Consider the following 22,781-nt stretch of genomic DNA (forward strand, 5'->3'; position numbering starts at 1 on the left):
ATTAACACTTTTTTTTTTTTTTTTGACAGGCAGAGTGGATAGTGAGAGAGAGAGAGAGAGAGAGAGAAAGGTCTTCCTTTTGCCGTTGGTTCACCCTCCAATGGCCGCCGCGGCCGGTGCACTGCGGCCAGCATATCGCGCTGATCCGAAGCCAGGAGCCAGGTGCTTTTCCTGGTCTCCCATGGGGTGCAGGGCCCAAGCACTTGGGCCATCCTCCACTGCACTCCCTGGCCACAGCAGAGAGCTGGCCTGGAAGAGGGGCAACCGGGACAGAATCTGGCGCCCTGACCGGGACTAGAACCCGGTGTGCCAGCGCCGCAAAGCAAAGGATTAGCCTATTGAGCCACAGCGCCGGCCAACAATTAACACTCTTATTTATGACTTCAGTGATCACCCAGGGCTCTTGGCATAAGCTGTCAAGGTTATGGAAACCTTTTATGACCACAGAATCCATCAGTATTTGGACAAGGCCATAAGCAAAGTGGAAGTTCTCTCTTCCCTTCAGAGAAAGGTACATCCTTCTTTGATGGTCCATTCTTTCCACTGGTGTCTCACTCACAGAGATCCTTTTGCCACAGTATCTTGGCTTTCCATGCCTGGAATGCTCTCACAGGCCTTTCAACCAGACCAGGAAGCCTTAAGGGTTGATTCTGAGGTCAGAGTGCTTACAGTATTATAAATTTAGAGTTTAAGATTACTAGTGTCTCTCAATCAGATTACTTAATAATCAACTCACCAAAAAATAAATTAGCAGCTAGGTGTTCCTGACAAGTTTAAAAACAAACCTCAAGGCCGGTGCTGCGGCTCACTAGGCTAATCCTCCACCTTGCAGCGCCGGCACACCGGGTTCTAGGCCCGGTTGGGGCACCGGATTCTGTCCCAGTTGCCCCTCTTCCAGGCCAGCTCTCTGCTGTGGCCAGGGAAGGCAGTGGAGGATGACCCAAGTGCTTGGGCCCTGCACCCCACGGGAGACCAGGATAAGTACCTGGCTCCTGGCTTCGGATCAGCGCGGTGCGCCGGCTGCAGCGCGCCAGCTGCGGCGGCCATTGGAGGGTGAACCAACGGCAAAAGGAAGACCTTTCTCTCTCTCTCTCACTGTCCACTCTGCCTGTCAAAAAAAAAAAAAAAAAAAAAAACTCATACTGAATGTATAAACAAACTGTTGTATAGCCATATGATGGAAAAATACCCAGAAATAAAAAGTAACAAAATAAAGAAATATCCTACAACATGGATATATCTCAAAAACATGTTGCTGAGTAAAAGGAACCAGAAACAAAAGAATATATACTGTTTGCTTCTATTCATATGAAATTCTTGAAAAGATTTATCTATGGTAACAGAGCAGATCAGTAATCAGGGAAGAAGTGGGGAAGGAATTCACTGAGAAGGGGACCAAGGAAAATTTAGGAGGTAATGGAAATGTTCCACATCTTGATTGTGGTGGTGGCACGTGTTTGGGCATATTTTATTACATCTCAATAAAAGCTCAAATAAAAATATGTTAAAATGGCATATAAAACTGGTTAACAACCAAAGTTTGGAAACATTTAGTCACAATGGTTCCATCAAAGGAAAGAAATTCTATCTACTTTTCAAAAAATCACTTTTTATGAGATTTTAACTTTGGACTTTCTCAACACATGGAAATACAAATAGTTACTACTGCATTAAAATTAATTTCATCTTTGCACAATATGGTTAAAAACCATTAAATGGCAGGAATCATGACTGATACCTGTTTTTAACCTATGCAGAATTCAGTCTAAGGCTGAAGTCTAAGCTCCAAACTTTTCTACAAAATCTAACCTACCTACTTTACTTTCTCCTCCCCACCCACCCACCCCTCCCCCCCTTTTTTTTTTGACAGGCAGAGTGGATAGTGAGAGAGAGAGACAGAGAGAAAGGTCTTCCTTTGCCGTTGGTTCACCCTCCAATGGCCGCCGCAGCTGGCGCACCGCGCTGATCCGAAGGCAGGAGCCAGATGCTTCTCCTGGTCTCCCATGGGGTGCAGGGCCCAAGCACTTGGGCCATCCTCCACTGCACTCCCGGGCCACAGCAGAGGGCTGGCCTGGAAGAGGGGCAACCGGGACAGAATCTGGTGCCCCGACCAGGGACTAGAACCCGGTGTGCCGGCGCCACTAGGTGGAGGATTAGCCTATTGAGCCGCGGCCCCGGCCCCTCCTTCCCTCTTTCTAACTGACTTTCAAATAAATGGATAATTCTTTAAAAGAAAAAAAAAGAGGTGGGAGCAGTGCTGTTTCATAGGAAGTTAAGCTATCACCTGCAGTGCCAGCATCCCATATGTGTGCTGGTTCGAGTTCCAGCTGCTCCACTTCCAACCCAGCTCCCTGCTAATGTGCCTGGGAAAGCAGCAGAGGAAGGGTCCAAGTGCTTGGGCCCCTGCCACCCACAAGGGAGACTCAGATGAAGCTCCTGGCTCCTGGCTTTGGTCTGGCCCAGCCCTGGCTGTTGCATCCATTTGGGGAGTGACCCAGCGAATGGAAGATCACTCTAACACTGTCTATCAAATAAATGGATAAATCTTTTATTTAATTAATTTATTTGAAAGGTAGAGTTACAGAGAGGCAGAGGCAGAGAGCACCACATCCCAAATGGCCAAAACAGCAGGTACTGAGCCGATCCAAAGCCAGGAGCTTCTTCTTGTTCTCCCACATGGGTGCAGGGGCCCAAGCACTTGGGCCATCTTTCACCACTTTCCCAAGCCATAGCAGAGAGCTGGATCAGAAGTGGAACATCTGGGACTCAAACCAGCACTCATGGGATGCCGGCACCACAGGCAGCAGCTTTACCCACTATGCCACAGCGCCAGTCCCTAAACCTAACCCTATTCTCTGAAACAGAACAAGTATGTATCTTCCCTCTCTAAATCAGTGCTGCACTTGACCTACACCTCTATTACACACTTAAAAGTTTTTATCTTGTGCGATAATCACTTATGCTGCGACTTCTACCCTATGAAGTCAAAATGGGTAATGGATCTTTGTATTATCACTAGGTGTGGAGCACAGTATTATATACTTTCTCTATCAGTGACTAAAGAACTAGGGAAAGGTGTGTTGAACAATCATTTAGATATCTTATAGACTGCTGAAGAAAACTGTAAAGTTAACAAAAGAAGGTTGTTTTGAGCAATGGCAGATACACAGATAACTGAGACCAAAATAAGGTAGATGAACAGGCAACAAATTTGTAGGTGTCAGTGAGCTAACAAGGTCATGAAGAATCATGCAACCAAGATATACAAGAAGAAAAATTGATAGTTCAGAGTAAGAGGTCACTTTTATCAAGGTGTCATCTGCCAATCTTATAAGAGGTGGTTAAAAAGTGGCAGACATAAGGGCCAACACTGTGGCATAGCGGGTAAAGCCGCTGCCTGCATTGCTGGCATCCATATGGGCACTGGTCGGAGTCCCGGCTGCTCCACTTCCCATCCAGCTCTCTGCTATGGCCTGGGAAAGCAGTAGAGGATAGGCCCCTGCACCCACGTGGGAGACCTGGAAGAAGCTCCTGGCTCCTGGCTTCAGATTGGCACAGCTCTAGCTGTTGCAGCCAATTGAGGAGTGAACCAGCAGATTGAAGACACACTCTTTCTGTAACTCAAATAAATAAATCTTTAAAAAAAAAAAACAGTGGTAGAGAGAGACTCCCAATAAACAATAGGGAAAAAATAAGGGAGTTCAGGGCCTGCCAAGGATGTAGGTTCTGCTAAGTGTCCAATGTTTGAGGGCATTTAAGATTTGGAGGAACTATACCATGGGAGTAAGGGTGAAGTGGCACTGTATCAGACCTCATGGAGACAAAAGCCCAGCTTTAAATAACCTAATCATTCACTGGTTTCAGGTTATCTGGAGTTGACAGTGTACCCAGTTGTCTGCCAGAACATCTGCAGAGATGTCATCATCCTAGGCATTTACAGTTTTCCTCTATAAAAATGACTGGTACTCCATTTTAAATAACTATGTAGGCCGGCGCCGCGGCTCACTAGGCTAATCCTCCGCCTTGCGGCGCCGGCACACCGGGTTCTAGTCCCGGTTGGGGCGCCGGATTCTGTCCCGGTTGCCCCTCTTCCAGGCCAGCCCTCTGCTGTGGCCAGGGAGTGCAGAGGAGGATGGCCCAGGTGCTTGGGCCCTGCACCCCATGGGAGACCAGGAAAAGCACCTGGCTCCTGGCTCCTGCCATCGGATCAGTGCGGTGTGCCGGCCACAGCGCGCCGGCCGCGGCGGCCATTGGAGGGTGAACCAACGGCAAAGGAAGACCTTTCTCTCTGTCTCTCTCCCTCACTGTCCACTCTGCCTGTCAAAAAATAAAAAAAAAAATAATAAAAATAAATAACTATGTATATGAGGAGAAAAAATAAGATGGTATTTGGTCTGGTATGTACCATGCTGGTTAAGATGTCCACAACCATTTTTTTTTTTTTTTTTTTTTTTGACAGGCAGAGTTAGAGAGAAAGGTCTTCCTTTTCCTTTTCCTTTTCCTTTGGCTCACCCTCTAAATGGCCGCCGGCGCGTTGCACAGATCCAAAGCCAGGAGCCAGGTGCTTCCTCCTGGTCTCCCATGCGGGTGCAGGGCCCAAGCACTTGGGCCATCCTCCACTGCCTTCCCAGGCCACAGCAGAGAGCTGGACTGGAAGAGGAGCAACCAGGACAGAATCCGGTGCCCCAACCGGGACTAGAACCCGGGGTGCCAGCGCCACAGGCAGAGGATTAGCCAAGTGAGCCGCAGCACCGGCCAAGATACCCACATCCAATATTAATAGTGCTTGGGTTCCATTCCTGGCTCCAGTTCCTGATTCTAGCTTCCCTCCAGTGCAGACCCTGGGAGGCAGCAGGTGATGGCTCAAGCAGTTGGGTCCCTGCCACACATGTAGGAGACCTAGACTGCATTCCTGGCTCTGTCCTGGCCATTGTGGGCACTTTGTGGGTGAACCAGTGCATGGGAGCAGTCTCTCTGCCTTCCAAATAAATAAAAATAAAAAACAACAAGAAGAAAACAAGGTGACAATTTGATGAACCAGTCAATGGGGGAAGTGCTCCCCTACCCGCCTCTCAAAGAAAATATGAGGCAACTGTTGTTCTCTTTCCTTTTCATGTTTAGTCCATCTTTAGAAATATGTATCACCCTTAGCCCTAAAATCAATGTCTATAACAAGAATTTCATTTTAAATCAAAAGATGTTGTGCTATATATTTTTGGGAAGTAGTTATTCAAATTTTAAGGTAAGTTAAAACATTTACTAACTATATAGGTATGACATTTGTAAAATTCTAATACTGTTAAATCTACTGAAATAAAAATAAGGGGTACATATTAAGTTGCTCATCAACAGTCAGGGTGAGGGCTGATCAAGTCACCGTTTCTCATAGTGTTCATTTCACTTTAACAGGTTTCCTTTTTGGTGCTCAGTTAGTTGTCACCTATCAGGGAGAACAAGTGGTATTTGTCCCTTTGGGATTGGCTTATTTCACTCAGCATAATGTTTTCCAAATTCCTAACAGGGATCACTTTTCAGTTAAAATTTAAACACCTAGGAATAATTGTATGTTAATTACAGAGTTCAACCAATGGTACTAAAGCAAAAAAAAAATACTAAAATGGATAAAGTATTACATTGTACATCAACCGTCAGGACAAGAGCTGATCAAGTCACTGTTTCTCATAGTGTCCATTTCACTTCAACAAGTTTCCCCTTTGGTGCTCAGTTAGTTGTCCCTCTTAGTATTTTTGTTTGTTTGTTTGTTCTACTTAATACTTTTGGTTGAATACTGTAATCAATACACAATTATTCTTAAGTGCTGAAACTTAACTGAAAAGTGATCGCCGTTAAATATAAGATTTGGAATAAGAGAGGGAAGAGATGTGCAATTCGGGACATGCTCAAGCTGACTTACCTCAAACGGTAGAGTTAGAAACATACCAGGGGATTCCAATTCAATCCCATCAAGGTGGCATGTACCAATGCCATCTCACCAGTCCCAGTGATCAATTTCTGTTCACAATTGATCATAATGATAGAACTAAGAACCAAAGGGATCACATAAACAAGAATAGTGTCTGCAAATACTAGCTGATAGAATCAAAAAGGGAGAGAACGATCCAACATGGGAAGTGAGATACGCAGCAGACCCATAGAATGGCAGATGTCCTAAACAGCACTCTGGCCTCAGAATCAGCCCTTAAGGCATGTAGATCCGGCTGAAAAGCCCATGAGAGTATTTCAGGCATGGAAAGCCAAGACACTCTGGGGGAAAAAAAAAAAAAAAACCTAAATGAAAGATCTCTGCGAGTGAGATCCCAGTGGAAAGAACAGGTCATCAAAGAAGGAGGTACCTTTCTCTGAAGGGAGGAGAGAACTTCCACTTTGACCATGGCCTTGTCTAAATATGATCAGAGTCAGTGAACTCAGGGGGCTTCCATAGCCTTGGCAGCTCATGACAAGAGCCTAGGGTGATTACTGATGCCATAAACAAGAGTGTCAATTTGTTAAGTCAACAACAGGAGCCACTGTGCACTTACTCCTCATGGAGGATCTCTGTCCTTAGTGTGCTGTACATTGAGATTTAATGCTATAACTAGTACTTAAACAGTATTTTTCACTTTATGTTTCTGTGTGGGAGCAAACTGTTGAAATCTTTACTTAATGTATGCCTAACTGATCTTCTGTATATAAAGAGAATCGAAAATGAATCTTGATGTGAATGGAAGGGGAGAGGGAGTGGGAAAGGGGAGGGTTGCGGGTGGGAGGGACGTTATGGGGGGGAAGCCATTGTAATCCATAAGCTGTACTTTGGAAATTTATATTCATTAAATAAAAGTTAAAAAAAAAAAGAAAAAAAATAAGGGGTACAAATGCATAGTACATAGAGTGACAATTTCAAGAACTGATTCATGAAGAAAAATAAAGTTACAATCCACTCAAGTTTCTGTCACTTAAAATATATAAATTATCCTATATATTAGTAATAAAAGCTAATATGTGCCAAGCAAAAGGTAAATCGTCTAATATATCATTTATATACTCATTCTTTCAACATTTACTGACCATCTACTAAGTGCTACACATTGAAACAAGTGTTAGGTACAGATATGAAAAACCAGCACCTTACATTAGTGAGATTACTGTCTAGAGGAGGAAAGTACAAAGCTGAAATTATATAATACATTATGAGAAGTGTTATAACAGGAGTTTGTTCAAGGAATACTGAGGGTAAAAAAGCACCCAAGTTCTGCTTAGGGTAACCAAAAAAGGCTTGAAAATTTTGGACTGCAATGAAGTACACACATTTTTTCTTGAAGTTTTTTAAGCTAATTTAAGTTTCACATTGTGAGGAAAAGTTCTTATTTTCTTGTATTAAACCAGGCTTCAGAGACAGTTATCTATGTTAGAGACTACCTGTCTTATTAAACAGTATTCTGTTGCTTACTATTCTCCCAAGCTCAAACGCAAAACAGTCTTTTACTTTCATAACCAGTCAATAAAAATAGGAAAATGTCTAATAAAATGGAATTGGAGATTCTTTATTATAAATTTTATTGCACAAAACTTAAATTATTTCAGTAACCTTTTGATTTTAATCAGTGCATAACTCCTATTATTAATTAAATATAAAGCTAGAAAATTATATGTAATTTTAGTATTTTGCAGTGAAAATTTGTTTTTGAAGTAAAAATCCTTTATAAAGTCTGTCACTCTCCTAGCTGAATGGCCACTGTTAAAATCAGATACTGGAACTCTTAATTAAATTTCTCACCCAATTCAGACTTTGGCACATATTAGACAATCTGAACAATATTTTACATAAAGTTTCAAGTTTGACATTACTAGACTGCATTATATCACCATTTTGAAAAGACAGTTTCAAGAAAGATAAGCAATGTCCTTAAATATACTAGATGACATAGGGTACAATGTATAGTTTCCATGCAAAATAAAATTACATTTTCACACAGTGTTTGATCTTTAGAGAACAGACAATAACGACCAGACAGCAATAGTCTATGTGCCAGAATTTGTGTATTCTTTTCTGCTAAATACTTTTTATTGGCCAGCACTGCGGCTCACTAGGCTAATTCTCCGCCTGCAGTGCCTGCACACCAGGTTCTAGTCCCGGTTGGGGCGCCGGTTCTGTCCTGGTTGCTCCTCTTCCAGTCCAGCTCTCTGCTGTGGCCAGGGAGTGCAATGGAGGATGGCCCAAGTGATTGGGCCCTGCACCCGCATGGGAGACCAGGAGAAGAACCTGGCTCCTGGCTTCAGATTGGTGCAGCGCTGGCTGCAGCAGCCATTTTGGGGGTGAGCAAACAGAAAAGGAAGACCTTTCTCTGTCTCTCTCTCTCACTGTCTAACTCTGCCTGTCAAAAAAAAAAAAAAAAAAAAGTTTTAAATACTTTTTTTCAAAGATTTATTTGTTATCTGAAAGGCAGAGTTACAGAGAGGCAGAGGCAAAGGGGGAAGATGGCAGAGGTGTGGGCAGGGAGAGGGAAAAGGAGAGGGAGGTGAGGGGTGGTCTTCCATTCGCTGGCTCACTCCCCAAATGGCCACAATGGCTGGAGCTGAGCCGATCCAAAGCCAAGAGCCTCTTCAGGGTCTCCTACATGGGTGTAGGGGCCCAAAGACTTGGGCCATCTTTCATTGCTTTCCAGAGCCATAGCAGAGAGCTGGATGGGAAGTGGAGCAGCCAGGACTTGAACTGGCAGAGCCCATATGGGATGCAGGCACTGCAGGCAGTGGCTTTACCTGCTATGCCACAGCATCGACTCTTCTGCTAAACATTACTAATTTCATTATTTCAATGTGTCATAAATTTTAATTGGTTCTTAGTGTTTTCAGTTTTTCAGGGGAGTTAGAATTTATTTGCTTGGCTTAATATTAGAAGTGCACATTTTAGGTCTTATTTCAATATTCTAGGAAAACAAAACACGTGATAATTATCTGCACAGGTCTATTTTACCCATCCTGTTTAAATTTATAACCTTGCTGATTCCTGGCCCCATACACTGCTGGCTTTTTTTTTTTTTCATTAACAGTTTCCATTGTCAAAAGTGAAATTTTATCTCAGAATTGTGAGAAATTCATCTCAGAAGACAATTACTGAAGAATTCATTGATCCAATAGATGTTACAAAGCTTTTAATGATTAATTGCTGACAAATTATACAATTAGGAGCTTAATATCTCAGGCTTAAGGGAACTGAGAAGGCCTTCAGGATATTTCAGATAAGGAAAACAGCTTGAACATTTTTGAGACACGCATAAACAAGGCATGTTTATTGATCTGGTATGTTCATTTATTTTATTTTATTTGTTGAAAAGCAGAGTGACAGAGAGGTTTTCCATCTGCTTAATCCCAAATGCCTTCAACAGCCAGGGCTAGGCCAAAAGCCAGGAACCAGGAACTCCATTTGGGTCTCCCTATTGGACGCAGGAACCCAAGTACTTGGGCCATCATTCACTACCTCACAGGCGCATTGGGAGGAAGCTGGATTGGAAGCACAGAGCAGCCAGACTTGAAACATGCACTCATATGAATATGAATATGAATTCATATGAATATGAATCCCAAATGGCAGTTTAACTCTGCACCACAATGCCTACCTCCATTTATTCTCCCAACAAATTTTAATTGAGTCTCTACCATTTGCCAGATGCTGAACTATGTGGCAGAGATAACACAGAAGACAGTCATGGGGCTGGCATCATTGTAAAGCCATGTCTTAACACACTGTACCATGATGCCGGCATCCCATATCAGAGAGCAGGTTCAAGTTGTGGCTGCTCTACTTCCAATCCTGTTCTCTTCTAATGTACCTGAACTGACTCAAGTACTTGGGCCCTGCCATCCATGCGAAAGACCCAGATGGAGTTCCAGGGTGCCGGCATGAGTCTGGGCCTGTCCTAGCCATTGCAACCATTTGGGAGTGAGAGATGTTGAGAGATGTTCTATCTCTCCCTCTCTCTTTAACTTTGCCTTTTAATAGATAAATCTTTTTTTAAAATGCAGAATCCCATGAGGCTGGCACTGTGACATAAAAGATTAAGCCTCTGCCTTCGGCATCCCCTATGGGTGCCAGTTTGAGTCCCGGCTGCTCCACTTCCAATCCAGCTCTCTGCTAATAGCCTGGGAAAGCAGTGGAAGATGGTCCAAGTGCTTGGGACCCTGCACCCATGTGGGAGACCTGGAAGAAGCACCTGGCTCCTTAGCTTTGGATCAGCCCAGCTCCAGCCATTACAGCCATTTGAGGAGTTTACCAGTGTACAGAGTATCTCTCTCTCTCCCAGTCTGTAACTGTGCCTCTCAAATAAATAAATCTTAAAAAGAAAAAAAAAAAAAAAAAGGGCAGACCCCCAGACCCCCAAGCCAATCCTTACCAGATCAGTAGGAAGGTGGTCTAGGATATATATTTTTAACCAGTGCTAAGGGATTCCTATGTGAGAGGCATTGCTAAAGCTGATTTGGAGCCACTAAAGGCTGTTAAGCAGAGTTCTGTATGAATAATGTTAGAAGGATCTTTTGAATGCTTTGAAGGAGAGTAAGAACAAAGGCAGAAATATAGGTTTTGAGGCTACCAACAATACTCCAGGACAAAAATGATGAACGCTTACATTCCTACAATGGGAGTGAGAAGAATGAAAAGGACTGCACTAAGAAGGGTTGGGGTGGGTGAACAAAGTGGTTCTTCTGGAATAGTTTAGGGTTCATGAAGAAAAGCAGTTTAAAAGAAGATAGGAAAGATATGTTGGAGCTCTACGTGGATGACTTAGAATGTGGGGCCATTTAGTTTCAAAACTTTATAAAGCGCCACTGCAGGATTCTGATAACAATACTATGCTAAAGAACTGTCCTAAAATTATTCTAATGGAGAAAAACTACTGCTACACAAATTGTAAGATGATGAGTTCCTAAGCCAGGGAGGTAGCAAAAGAGCTGGGGGAAGGAATGGATGCTTAAAAACAAAACGTCCTGAACAGAAAACATAAATACTATGAAGATAAAATTGGCAAAATTGTTCCTTCCCTAAATCTATGTCCACCTAGGCAGCACTGAACAGTTATTAAGACTATCAATCTTGGAGCTAGGTGACCTGTGCTTAAATCTGGGATCTATCACTCAAGACCTATATGATCTTGAGCAAATTACTTAACATTTCTTCACTTCTCTTTTCTTATAAAATGGAAACATTAATTATAGTACCTACCTCACAGACTGTTGAAAGGATTAAAAGAGGTAAAATATGTATACTACCTACCAAGAACTAGTTTAAATGCAATAAGTGTTTATTATTAATATCATGCCTAGTTCTAACAAACTAATTTCCACAGCCATCATCTTCCTAATGCCTTTACAAAAGTCAAGAAACCTCAGTTTGAATTCCAGCTCTGCTACTTATATTTGCTGTATAACTTGGGACAGTCACATACCGAAGGCTCAGGTTTTATCTTCTGTAAGGTGGTGTTATTTCAATGATTAAATAAAATAGTGTACATAAAACACTTAATATTTACTTCCTGAAATACAAAGCACTTAATAAATGAAGCAATTATTTATAATGTCCTTGCTTTACACTGCATCTACATTGTATGATCTTAAAAATTCAGCATTAAATACAGCAACAAATCAAAAACAATATAATTTATTTGAGAGAGACAGATGGACAGACATGAAGAGCTCCCATCTGCTGGTTTATTCCCAAAATGCCTGCAATGTCCAGGAGCCCTGTCCAGGTCTCCTGTGAGGGTGGCAGAAACTCAACTATTTGAGCCATCAGGGCTATCTCCTAGTTTCTGCATTAGCAGGAAGCTAGAGTCAGGAGGCAGAGCCAGGTACTCTGATGTGGAACATGGATATCTTAATCTCTAGACTAAATACTCATTCCCAGTGAATAAAATTTTAAGTGAGCATACTCTCCTGACATAGAAATATCTCACTTCTAAAATTCTGTCCTAAGGAAATAATCATACAAAAACTCAAAGTGTATATTCAGTGGAGTTTTTTAATTAAAATGAAAGCAACCTAAATGTTCACTAACATGGCTAGATAAACAAATCAGTTTACCCAACAAAAGAATATTCTGTTAAAAAAAAATAAAGTGGATTTGTAAGCAGTGACATGGGAAGATGTTTAAGATACTCTTGAGTGGAAAAAAATGAAACAGTAAATAGAAAGTATAGTATGATTCCCTTTACATTAAAAAGCATGCCTATATATGACTGTATTATATAAAGGACAATCTAGAAAACATATCAAACCTAACAATTAGTCTCCTCTGGCAAATAAGACTGAATGGGAAGAAGGGAACTTTGCTTTCAGCTTTATATTAAATAGTAAGAAAAATAAAGACCTAGAGAAAAAAGATGGAGATCTTATAGTTCATAAAAACAGTACTTGACTGTGAGCATATTCCTTATATTATCAAATTCCTTAAATTATTCTTAATATATCCAGGAATAAAACAATATAAGGATGTCTTAAATATGACAAGAATTCTATTATTTTAAAACTTTAGATGTTGAACTCCCAACATGCATATTTAAGTAGCTGCAGAAGACTTGAGAGTGGAGAATTTATTCTAAATATGGACACCAGCATCTAGCTTCATTGTCATTTATCTATCTATCCACACAGAGTGCTTACAAGTATCAGGTACTACACCAGACAGTGTTAAAAGTATAAATGCCATCCCTTATAAAATCTACTAGATAGTAAATATCTATCCATGCACATAAATGGACTATGAAAATATTTTGTGTGACTTCTATTTCTGTACTACTTCTTCCACAGTGGGATTACATTCTGGTGTTGAACATGCCCTTGAGTAAAATGTACTGATACAAATACAGTACCAATTCAGCATTCAGAAAGGAAAGTGTATTTCTCTGTCTCTATGTCTACCTATAACTCTTTCAAATAAATAATATAAACCTTAAAAAAAAAGTTTAGGGAGGGGATGCAGCACTGTGGTGCAGCAGGTTAAAGCCCTGGCCTGCAGTGCCGGCATCCCATTTGGGTACCAGCTCAAGTCCTGGCTGCTCCACTTCCGATCCAGCTCTCTGCTGCCCAGGAAAGCAGTAGAAGATGGCCCAAGTCCTTGGGCCCCTGCCACCCATGTGGGAGACCCAGAAGAAGCTCCTGGCTCTTGGGTTTGGATCAGCTCAGCTCTGCCTGTTGCGGCCATTTGGGGAGTGAACCAGCTGATGGAAGGCCCCTCTCTCTCTGTCGCTACCCCTCTCTGTAACTCTTTCAAATAAATAAATAAATAAATAAATAAATAAATAAATAAATAAAAAGGAAGTGCATACTGTCTGCTGGAAATGGCATAAGGAAGGCCACAATCAATGAAAATCAGACATTTTGAGAAGGTTTCCTTATTAAAAATGACACTCTCCACTGACATTATAAAGCCTTGTCAGCATAATATATATTTTTTTCAACTGTGAAAGATTTTAAATATACTTCATCTTCATGTATAGGTATAAGTCACAAAGTAAAAAGTACAGAACTTAAATTTTTAAACACAGGCTCAAGACAAATAATCATTTTACACAGTAAGTCAATATCCAAATAAAAGAAATTGCTAGAGCAATCATATTTACCATTGAAGGGATTGATTCCTGCGCTTATTCTTGAAATAATAGCTTCTTTTACTTCTTTTTTCTTTACACATCGAATACCCAAATTTTGAAAGCTACAATGAAAAAATAAAACTTTCTGAAGTGCATTAGAGTTAAACAGAGGAATACTGCAGAAATCAAGTATGTGTCCAATACTAAAGAGTTATTATGCTGTCAGATGATACTGAAGATACTTCAGGGATACCGAAGCATGAGATGAACTTCCAGTTGCTATGATAAAGATGTGAGAGTAAAAAAGTAGGGTAGTGCACGTAGGGGACCCGGATGAAGCTCCTGGCTTCCACCTGGCCCAGCCCCGTCCGCTATGGCCATCTGGGGAGTTAAACAGCAGATGGAAGCTCACTTGCTCACTCCCTCCCTAACTCTGACTTTCAAGTAAATACATAAATGTCTGGGAAAAAAAAAAGTGGGGTACCACCCAGTGCTGTGGTGTTAAACTGGCACTTTTGACTCCAGTATTCCTTATACAAATGCCATTTGCTTTTGAAGCTGCTCCACTCTGAAACAGTTCCCTGCTAATGTTACTGGGAAAGTCCAGGTGCTTGGACCCCTACCACCAACATGTAAGACCAGGATGGAGTTTCTGGCTCCTGGCTTTGGCCAGGACCAGCCCCAGTCCTTGCAGCTATTTGGAGAGTGAATCAGCATATGGAAGAGATCTTTCTCTTCCTCCCTCTGTCACTCATATAAATAAATTTTTTAAAAAATAAAGTGGAGTTACTTCTAGAGAACTGTTAAAAACAAGATAACATATATAGTACTATATCATTTTTACATTAAGTATTTTACTATTACATTTTACTTATATACTTCTGTCAACTATATCAAAGTAAGTAGAAAGGTAAAATTGACTTTCCAAACTGATAATCAAATCAGTAAAATCTGCATATCTGATCATGTAAACCAAAAACTGTAAAAATATGCCCACAGCCTGATTACATTTTAAATCATATCTGTATAGGTTAGCAACATTTTTTTTTTATTTTTTTATTTTTTTATTTTTTGACAGGCAGAGTGGACAGTGAGAGAGAGAGAAAGGTCTTCCTTTGCCGTTGGTTCACCCTCCAATGGCCGCCGCGGCCGGCGCACCGCGCTGATCCGATGGCAGGAGCCAGGAGCCAGGAGCCAGGTGCTTTTCCTGGTCTCCCATGGGGTGCAGGGCCCAAGCACCTGGGCCATCCTCCACTGCACTCCCGGGCCACAGCAGAGAGCTGGCCTGGAAGAGGGGCAACCGGGACAGAATCCAGCGCCCCGACCGGGACTAGAACCCGGTGTGCCGGCGCCGCTAGGCAGAGGATTAGCCTAGTGAGCCGCAGCGCCGGCCTAGTTAGCAACATTTTAAAAATCCAGTTATTATATGTGAAATCTAATTTACTGACCTTTAAGGTCTCACAACACGAGGCTGGCACAGAACCAGCCAGATTTATGCAGGGCTCTCTAGCTGACAGCAGTGCTGCCAGTCTTCCTATATCTATCTGATCATGCCACTCATTTATGCTGTCTAGCCCTACAAACATTTGATTTTCAAGCTATGACTTCACTGCTGATAGCAATGAAATGTTTTGTGCTATGTTATATGAAGCTAAAATAATTATTTACCATTAGAAAATACCAAAATTTGGGGGGTTGGCATTGTGGTACACAATGGGTTGAGCCATTGCCTGCCACACCAACATCCCATTTGAGCACTGGTTGAAGTTCCAGCTGCTCTGCTTCTTATCCAGCTTCCTGTTAATGTGCCTGGGAAAGCATGAAAGACGGCCCAATGGCGTTGGCCCCTGTAACCCACATAAGTCACACTGATGGTGTTTCAGGCTCCTAGCTTCGGCCTTGCCCAGCCTTGGCCATTACCGCCATTTGGGGAGAGAATCAGCAAATGGAAGATCTCTCTCTCTCTCCCTGTCTCTAACTTTGTCTTTCAAATAAAATAAAATAAATCTTGAGAAAAGAAAATGCCAAGATTTTTTAAATTAGAGGTTTAACACTAACAATAATATTTAACAAAAGTTTCAAAAATGTCACTTGTGGAAAACTTCTCAATAGCTACAAATATTACTAATTTGCATGTGTGTTGTACAGATGATGGTGGGGGGAACTCCCCCACCACCACGAGTCATACTTGTTCCCACATGGAAAAACCATGACATCATTAAAGTTGGGTGGGTGTGAATAAGGAAGCAAAACTTAATTATAATAACATTACTACTTGTTCAAACCACACAGGGACTTGCAACTTAAGACTCCATTCTTTGCCTCTCTCCACACTCATGCCATCTTATGGTCATTCTCCTCATAGTCACACTTGCGATTTTAGTATCATTTAAAATATCTCTCACATCTCCTTACTTTGCCTTCAATAAATTAAAAATAAAATTGAATTCTTAATCCCTTCTTGACACTATAGTTCTCTTTCTCAATATTGTTCCATTCTCCAAAAGATTTAGTTTGATTACTTTGACAAAAGACTTTATTTATTTATTTATTTATTTATTTATTTATTTATTTATTTTTGACAGGCAGAGTGGACAGTGAGAGAGAGAGACAGAGAGAAAGGTCTTCCTTTGCCGTTGGTTCACCCTCCAATGGCCGCCGCGGCTGGCGCGCTGCGGCCGGCGCACCGCGCTGATCCGAAGCCAGGAGCCAGGTGCTTTTCCTGGTCTCCTATGGGGTGCAGGGCCCAAGCACCTGGGCCATCCTCCACTGCACTCCCTGGCCACAGCAGAGAGCTGGCCTGGAAGAGGGGCAACCGGGACAGAATCTGGTGCCCCGACCGGGACTAGAACCCGGTGTGCCGGTGCCGCAAGGCTGAGGATTAGCCTAGTGAGCCACGGCGCCGGCTAAGACTTTATTTATTTAAGATTTACAATGACTGGAGCTGCACCAATCTGGAGCCAGGAGCCAGGAGCCAGGAGCCAGGAGCCAGGAACCTCTTCTGGGTCTCCCACGCGGGTGAAGGGCTCTACAGCGGGATCAGAAGTGGAGTAGCTGGGACTTGAACTGGGCCCATATGGGATGCTGACACCGCAGGTGGCAGCTTTACCCACTACCACAGCGCTGGCCCCTTGACAAAAGACTTTAAAGAGGGGCCAGTGCTGTGGCATAGTGGATAAAGCCACTGCCTGCAGTGCCAACATCCCATATGGGCTCCAGTTCCGAGTTCTGGCTGCTCCATTTCCAATTCAGCTCTCTGCTATGGCTTGGGAAAACAGTAGAATATGGCCCGAGTCCTTGAGCCCCTGCACCTACGTGGAAGGCCCGGAGGTTTCTGTCTCCTGACTTTGGATTGGCACAGCTCTGGCCATTGTGGCCAGCTGGGGAGTGAACCAGCATATGGAAGACCTCTCTCGGTCTCTGCTTCTGCCTCTCTCTGACTCTACCTTTCAAATAAATAAATACATCTTTTAAAACAAAACTTTAAAGAATTCTTTAGTTTAATATGGTGGTTAGATAGCATTTGAATTTTTCATCTAATTAATATTTGACTGCTATTCACAAAGTATTAGAAGTAGTAGGTAGTTCTGAAATTCTGACATGAGGAATTCAAGAATCAAAGAGATTACCTGAATCAATTATTCACTCATTCACAGTCATTCAACCAGTTTCAAGGTTCCTACTTTATAAAATACTCCAAAAAGTAATGGGGATATACAATCCTGTCCTTCATTGAGTTTACAGTCTAGCAAAGGGGTTGGTAACCTGTAAACCCAGGGCAAACCCAGTACCCTGTTTTTGCAAATAAAGTTTTACTGGAACACAGCCAAAATAAATTGTTATCCTTATTCCAAGAGCCACATAAAACCATTAAAATGTTTTAAATGGAGGCAGGGGTAGACTATATTTTTTTATTTATTCTTTTTTTAAAAATATTTATTTGAAAGTCAGAGTTACAGAGAGAGAGAGGAGGAGGAGAGGCAGAGAGAGGTCTTCCATCTGCTGGTTCACTCCCCAACTGGCCACAATGGCTGGAGCTACACCTGAAGCCAGGAGCTTCCTCCGGGTCTCCCACAAGGGTACAGGGGCCCAAGGATTTGGCCATCTTCTACTGCTTTCCCAGGATACAGCAGAGAGCTAGATCAGAAGTGGAGCAGCCGGAACTCCAACCGGTGCCCATATGGGTTGCCAACACTGCAAGCGGCGGCTTTACCCGCTACACCACGGTGCCGGCCCCTTTATTTATCCCATTAAGATTTATTTATTTAATTGAAAGAGAGAAGAGTAAGACAGAGAGAGAGAAAGAGCTCAGTCTACTGGTTCACTCCCTAACAGCCCACAACAGCCAGGGCTGGGAGCCAGAAACTCCATCAGTTTCCCATGAGGGTAGCCGGAACCCAAGTACTTGGACCATGATTTGCTACCTCCCAGGCGCATTAGTAAAAAGCTGGATCTAAAGTGTAGAATAGCTGGGACTCAAGCAGGCACTCCAATATGAGATGCAGGAATTCCCAACAGTAAATTAACTCACTTTGACACAATGCCTACCCCAGGGAATAACATGTATCTTAAAAGATCATTTTGGGAGCTGGCATTGTAGCACAGCAGGTTAAGTCACCATCTGCAATGCCAGCATCCCCTATCAGCACAAGTTCAAGTCTTGGCTGCTTCACTGCCTATCCAGTTCCCTGCTAATATGCCTAGGAAACCAATGGAAGATGTCCCAAGTACTTGGGATCCTGTCACACACCTGAGAAACCTACATAAGCTGTTGGCTTTGGCCTAGCCCAGCTCCGACGATTGCCATCAGTTTAGAAGTGAACCTCTCTCCCTGTCTTTATCTTTGCCTTTCAAATAAATAAATACATCTTTAAAAAAAAAAAAAAAAAAAAAAGATAATTCTGGCTAAAGCGGAGGAAGACTGAGGGGGAAAAGTACAGTTAGAGCTAATACAAGACCAGTCAGGAAGATATTCCTGAAGCCCAAATTTAGACTTTTGTAGTAGGATGGTGGTGATGGATTTCATTAAATGGAATGGATAGGGCCTGCACCATGGCTCACTAGGCTAATCCTCTGGCTGTTGCGCTGGCAACCAGGGTTCTAGTCCCGGTTGGGACGCCGGATTCTGTCCCGGTTGCTCCTCTTCCAGTCCAGCTCTCTGCTGTGGCCTGGGAAGGCAGTGGAGGATGGCCCAAGTGCTTGAGCCCTGCACCCGCATGGGAGACCAGGAGGAAGCACCTGGCTCCTGGCTTCGGATCAGTGCAGCACTAGCCATGGCGGCCATTAGGGGAGTGAACCAATAGAAGGAAGACCTTTCTCTCTGTCTATAACTCTCTCTCTGTCTCTCTCTTTCTCACTGTCTAACTCTGCCTGTCAAAAAAATAAATGGAATGGATAAGATTCAAGAGCTATTCAGAAGATACCTGTTAGTGATTCAATGTGTATACCTATGTGAGATGTAAGGGATGACATTCATGTGTAAGGCTTTTATAGCAACCACTAACATAGGACATTGGAAGATGACCACTTTTGAGGTGGAAAGAAGCATGATCACAGTAAGATTATGGTTTGGGGTATATTCTCTTTGAAATGCTTTTTCAATACCATTCTCCACTGAAGGAACTCCTTGGCAAAAATTGATGACTTTAGGTCTGAGGCCAAGATAAGTACAAATCTGAACACTTGGTTATGTCACAAAGAAGTGCTCAGAAAAAAATGAGAACATTCCAAAAGGACACAGAAGACAGTTGTAAAGGCTTGCACTGGTCAAATATGGATCGGTTTGATGCCAGTAATGGACTATAAAACAATGGATATAAGAATCCATGAAACTTTTTAAATAAAGGGCAAGAAAAGTTCTTATTTATAATCAAATGTCAATATGACAAATAGAAAAATGATTATCACTGTCTCTCCCTCTCTTTGACTCTGCCTTTCAACTAAGTATTTTTTAAAAATTTCCTACTAGAAAATTTTTTTAAAAGATTTATTTATTTACTTGAAAGGCAGAGTTACAGAATGGGAGAGACAGTGGGAGAGAAGGAGAGAAGTCTTCCACGCTGGGTTCACTCCCCAAATGGCTGCAACGGTTGGAGCTGAGCCAATCTGAAGTTGGGAACTTCTTCCGGGTCTCCCACGTGGGTGCAGGGGCCCAAGGACTTGGGCCATCCTCTGCTGCTTTCCCAGGCGCACTAGCAGGGAACTGGATCGGAAGTGGAGCAACCAGGACTTGAACCAGTGCTCATATTTGATGCTGGAGCTGCAGGCAGAGGCTTAACCTACTATGCCAGAGTGTCAGCCCCTAGACATATTTTTTTACACTTGACAAACAGGCCCATCTTTTGGCAGTCTCACCAATATAGAGTTACGTATTTTTTTTTTAATCTTAGTATTGTTTCATGTTAGTTTCATAATATTCTAAATATTCTAAATAAAAATTCTAGAGTTTTCCAGTTAGTTTGCTTATATTTAGCAATTTTTAAGTTAACTACAAATGAAAAGACAGAGTAAAAATTTGTTTCATAAAATTTTCAAATGAAGAAAGAAAAATCACAGCATTAGGTCACTTTACATTTTAGGGGCGAGTATTTAACATAGCAGTTAAGTTGCTGGTTAAGATGCCTGTATCCCATATTGGAGTGCCTGGGTTTGAGTCCTAGCTCTGCTCCTGATTCCAGGTTCCTGGTAATGCACACTCTTGAAAGCAGTAAGTGATGACTCAAGCCACCCAAGTAAGAAACCTGGACTGAGATCCCAAATCCCAGCTTCGAACTGGCCAACCTTGGCTGTTAAGGACATTGGGGAATGAACCAGTAGATGGGAGGATTCTGTCTATTCTGTCTCTCTGCCTCTCAAATTAATAAACAAAAAAAAATGTTTAAATAGTTTTATATAGGATCCCTGCTAACGATTATGAACTGTACCTACTAATGAAATATAGAAGGGTAGCTCTAATACAAATGCTAAGAAAATTTTATTGTACACTATAGAAATCAGAAGTAGAATGAAGGATTACTTTAGTCTGCTAACAACAGATGATCATGAATAGGAAATAAAGCATGCTATGTTCATTGTATTCATGAAGATGTCTGTGACTGTACTTACAACAAAGGTCTACGTTCTTGTCCAAATTCTGCTTCATAGTAACCATCTCTGCAGTCTTTTCCAACTAAATCATGAGGATGTGGCTTATATGGGTCATTTTTTGTAACTAATGTAATTCTCACTTTTCCTTTTCCATAATAGTTGATAATCTGAAAAAGGGGGGAAGATACATATAATCTATTAATATATGTCATTAGGAACTGATTTACTACTTAAGAGTTCAACTTACACAATGTATTCAGCACTGCTAAATAAAATCTAACTGACTAGCATCTGCAACTTAGATCAGACTTTCCAACACAAACAGGGAAGAACTCACCACTCAGTTTCTTCTTCTTTTTTTTTTTTTTTAAAGATTTATTTACTTTAGAGGCGTAGTTAGGTAGAGAAAGAGGGAGAGACAGAGAAACAGCAAATTAGCAAGCAAGGGATAGATCTTCTATCTCTGGTTCAGTGCCCAAATGGCTGCAATGGCTAGAGCTGGACCAGACTGAAGCCAAGAGCCAGGTGCTTCCTCCCCATCTCCTGTGTGGGTGGCAGAGGCCCAAGGACTTGGGCCATCCTCTGCTGCTTTCCCAAGCACATTAGCAGGGAGCTAGTTTGGTAGTGGAGCAACCAGAACTCTAACAGGCACCCATCTGGGATGCCAGTGTCATAGGCCACTGCTACACCACAACATCAGCCCCGTCAGTTTCTTGACATATTATTTTTTGCCCTTATTTCAACTGGTCATATAATTTGATTCTACTTTTAAAACAAGTATAGTTATATCAAAATTTTGTCATACACCATGATATGAAATGTTGAGGCTGGCATTATCACGCAGTGGGCTAAAATGCCACCTGCGACACTGACATCCCATATGGGCAACGGTTAGAGTCTCAGCTGCTCCACTTCCCATTCAGCTTCCTGCTAATGTTCCTCGGCAATCAGTGGAAAATGGCCCCATGTTTGGGCCCCTGCACTCACTTGAGAGGCCCATATGAAGCTCCTGGCCCTGGCCCTGCCCCTGCCATTGTGGCTATTTGGGGAAATGAATCAGTGGATGGAAGATTGATCGATCAATCTCTGTCTCTCACCAACCCTCCCTCCTTCTCTGTAACTCTGTCATTCACATAAATACATCTTTTTTTTTTTTCCAAAAAAAGAAGAAATTTTAAGTCACAAATGCCTTGCTCTAAAATGCACTTTCATACCATTAACATCCCTGGAAAAGTATATGCTTATGCCACACTGAAAATGATAGCATCACATGATATAATTATCCTAAATATGACATTTCAATTCACAAAAATAGTTCAGCATATTAATATCCAAGTGTTTACTGTATAACAGGCAATAAATCAAATTGAGTTTAACAGGATTAAGTGTCACAGAGAAAATATACCTAGGATACTCAGAATAAATGGGACAATGGCATGGGAGAAGCAGGAGGCCACTCTGAGATGGGAAGAAAATAATGTTTACTTTGGAAGACAGTATATTTGCAAGAACAAAGCAGGGAATTTAAAAACCAGCAAACTACAAAGGAACAAGGTAGTGAAGAATGGGTGGTTTACCAAGTAGAGGGTACTGAAATCCATAATTTGGAATTCAAATAGCAACCAGGAAGTATTCGTTGCCTTTCTGGATGAAAGCAGGTAATCACTCAAGACTATATAATAAGGTAATGTAGAACTCAAGTTATAAAGCATTTAGCATCTATTGGAATGGTCAGGATAGACATAGAGTAAGGTGAATTATTATAAGAAGTTAAAAATGACTAAAAGCAGTTAAGAATGGCATTTTCTTATCTTCTTTTTATTAGCATATCATGTATTTTAATATTTAAATAAAAGATCTTAGATAACTACTATCCACCTCACTGCCAAAAATGTGATAAAAATAGAAATTAGGAATTCAGTAAATAATTGTATTGTTGGTTTATTGTGTAATTCAGCAATTCTTTTTCAAAAAATTTTAAAGGTTTATTTTTATTTATTTGGAAGACAGTTACAGAGAAGAGGAGAAATAGAAAGAGAAAGAGAGATCTTCCATCCACTGGTTTACTCCCCAAATAGCTACAATGGCTGGGGCTGGGCCAGGCTTAAGTCAGGA

At 41.8% G+C, this 22,781-nt stretch overlaps 1 protein-coding gene across 3 annotated transcripts in view; it reads right to left on the reverse strand.

Moving 5' to 3' along the window:
- The window catches only part of REL (REL proto-oncogene, NF-kB subunit), a 48,379-nt gene that overhangs the window by 12,620 nt on the left and 12,978 nt on the right, over positions 1–22,781 (reverse strand). For all 3 annotated transcript variants that reach the window (XM_089327615.1, XM_002709695.6, XM_089327616.1), the window contains exons 3-4: positions 20,685–20,833; positions 13,611–13,702 (exon numbers count right to left, since the gene is read on the reverse strand). In XM_089327615.1, coding sequence (XP_089183741.1) covers positions 13,611–13,702; positions 20,685–20,833 — 241 coding nt within the window. The remainder of the gene's footprint in view (positions 1–13,610; positions 13,703–20,684; positions 20,834–22,781) is intronic.

The sequence above is a fragment of the Oryctolagus cuniculus genome, chromosome 2 (genome assembly GCF_051225735.1).
Source record: "Oryctolagus cuniculus isolate XC-2025 breed Fujian yellow rabbit chromosome 2, ASM5122573v1, whole genome shotgun sequence".
In the NCBI taxonomy this organism is placed as follows: domain Eukaryota; kingdom Metazoa; phylum Chordata; class Mammalia; order Lagomorpha; family Leporidae; genus Oryctolagus; species Oryctolagus cuniculus.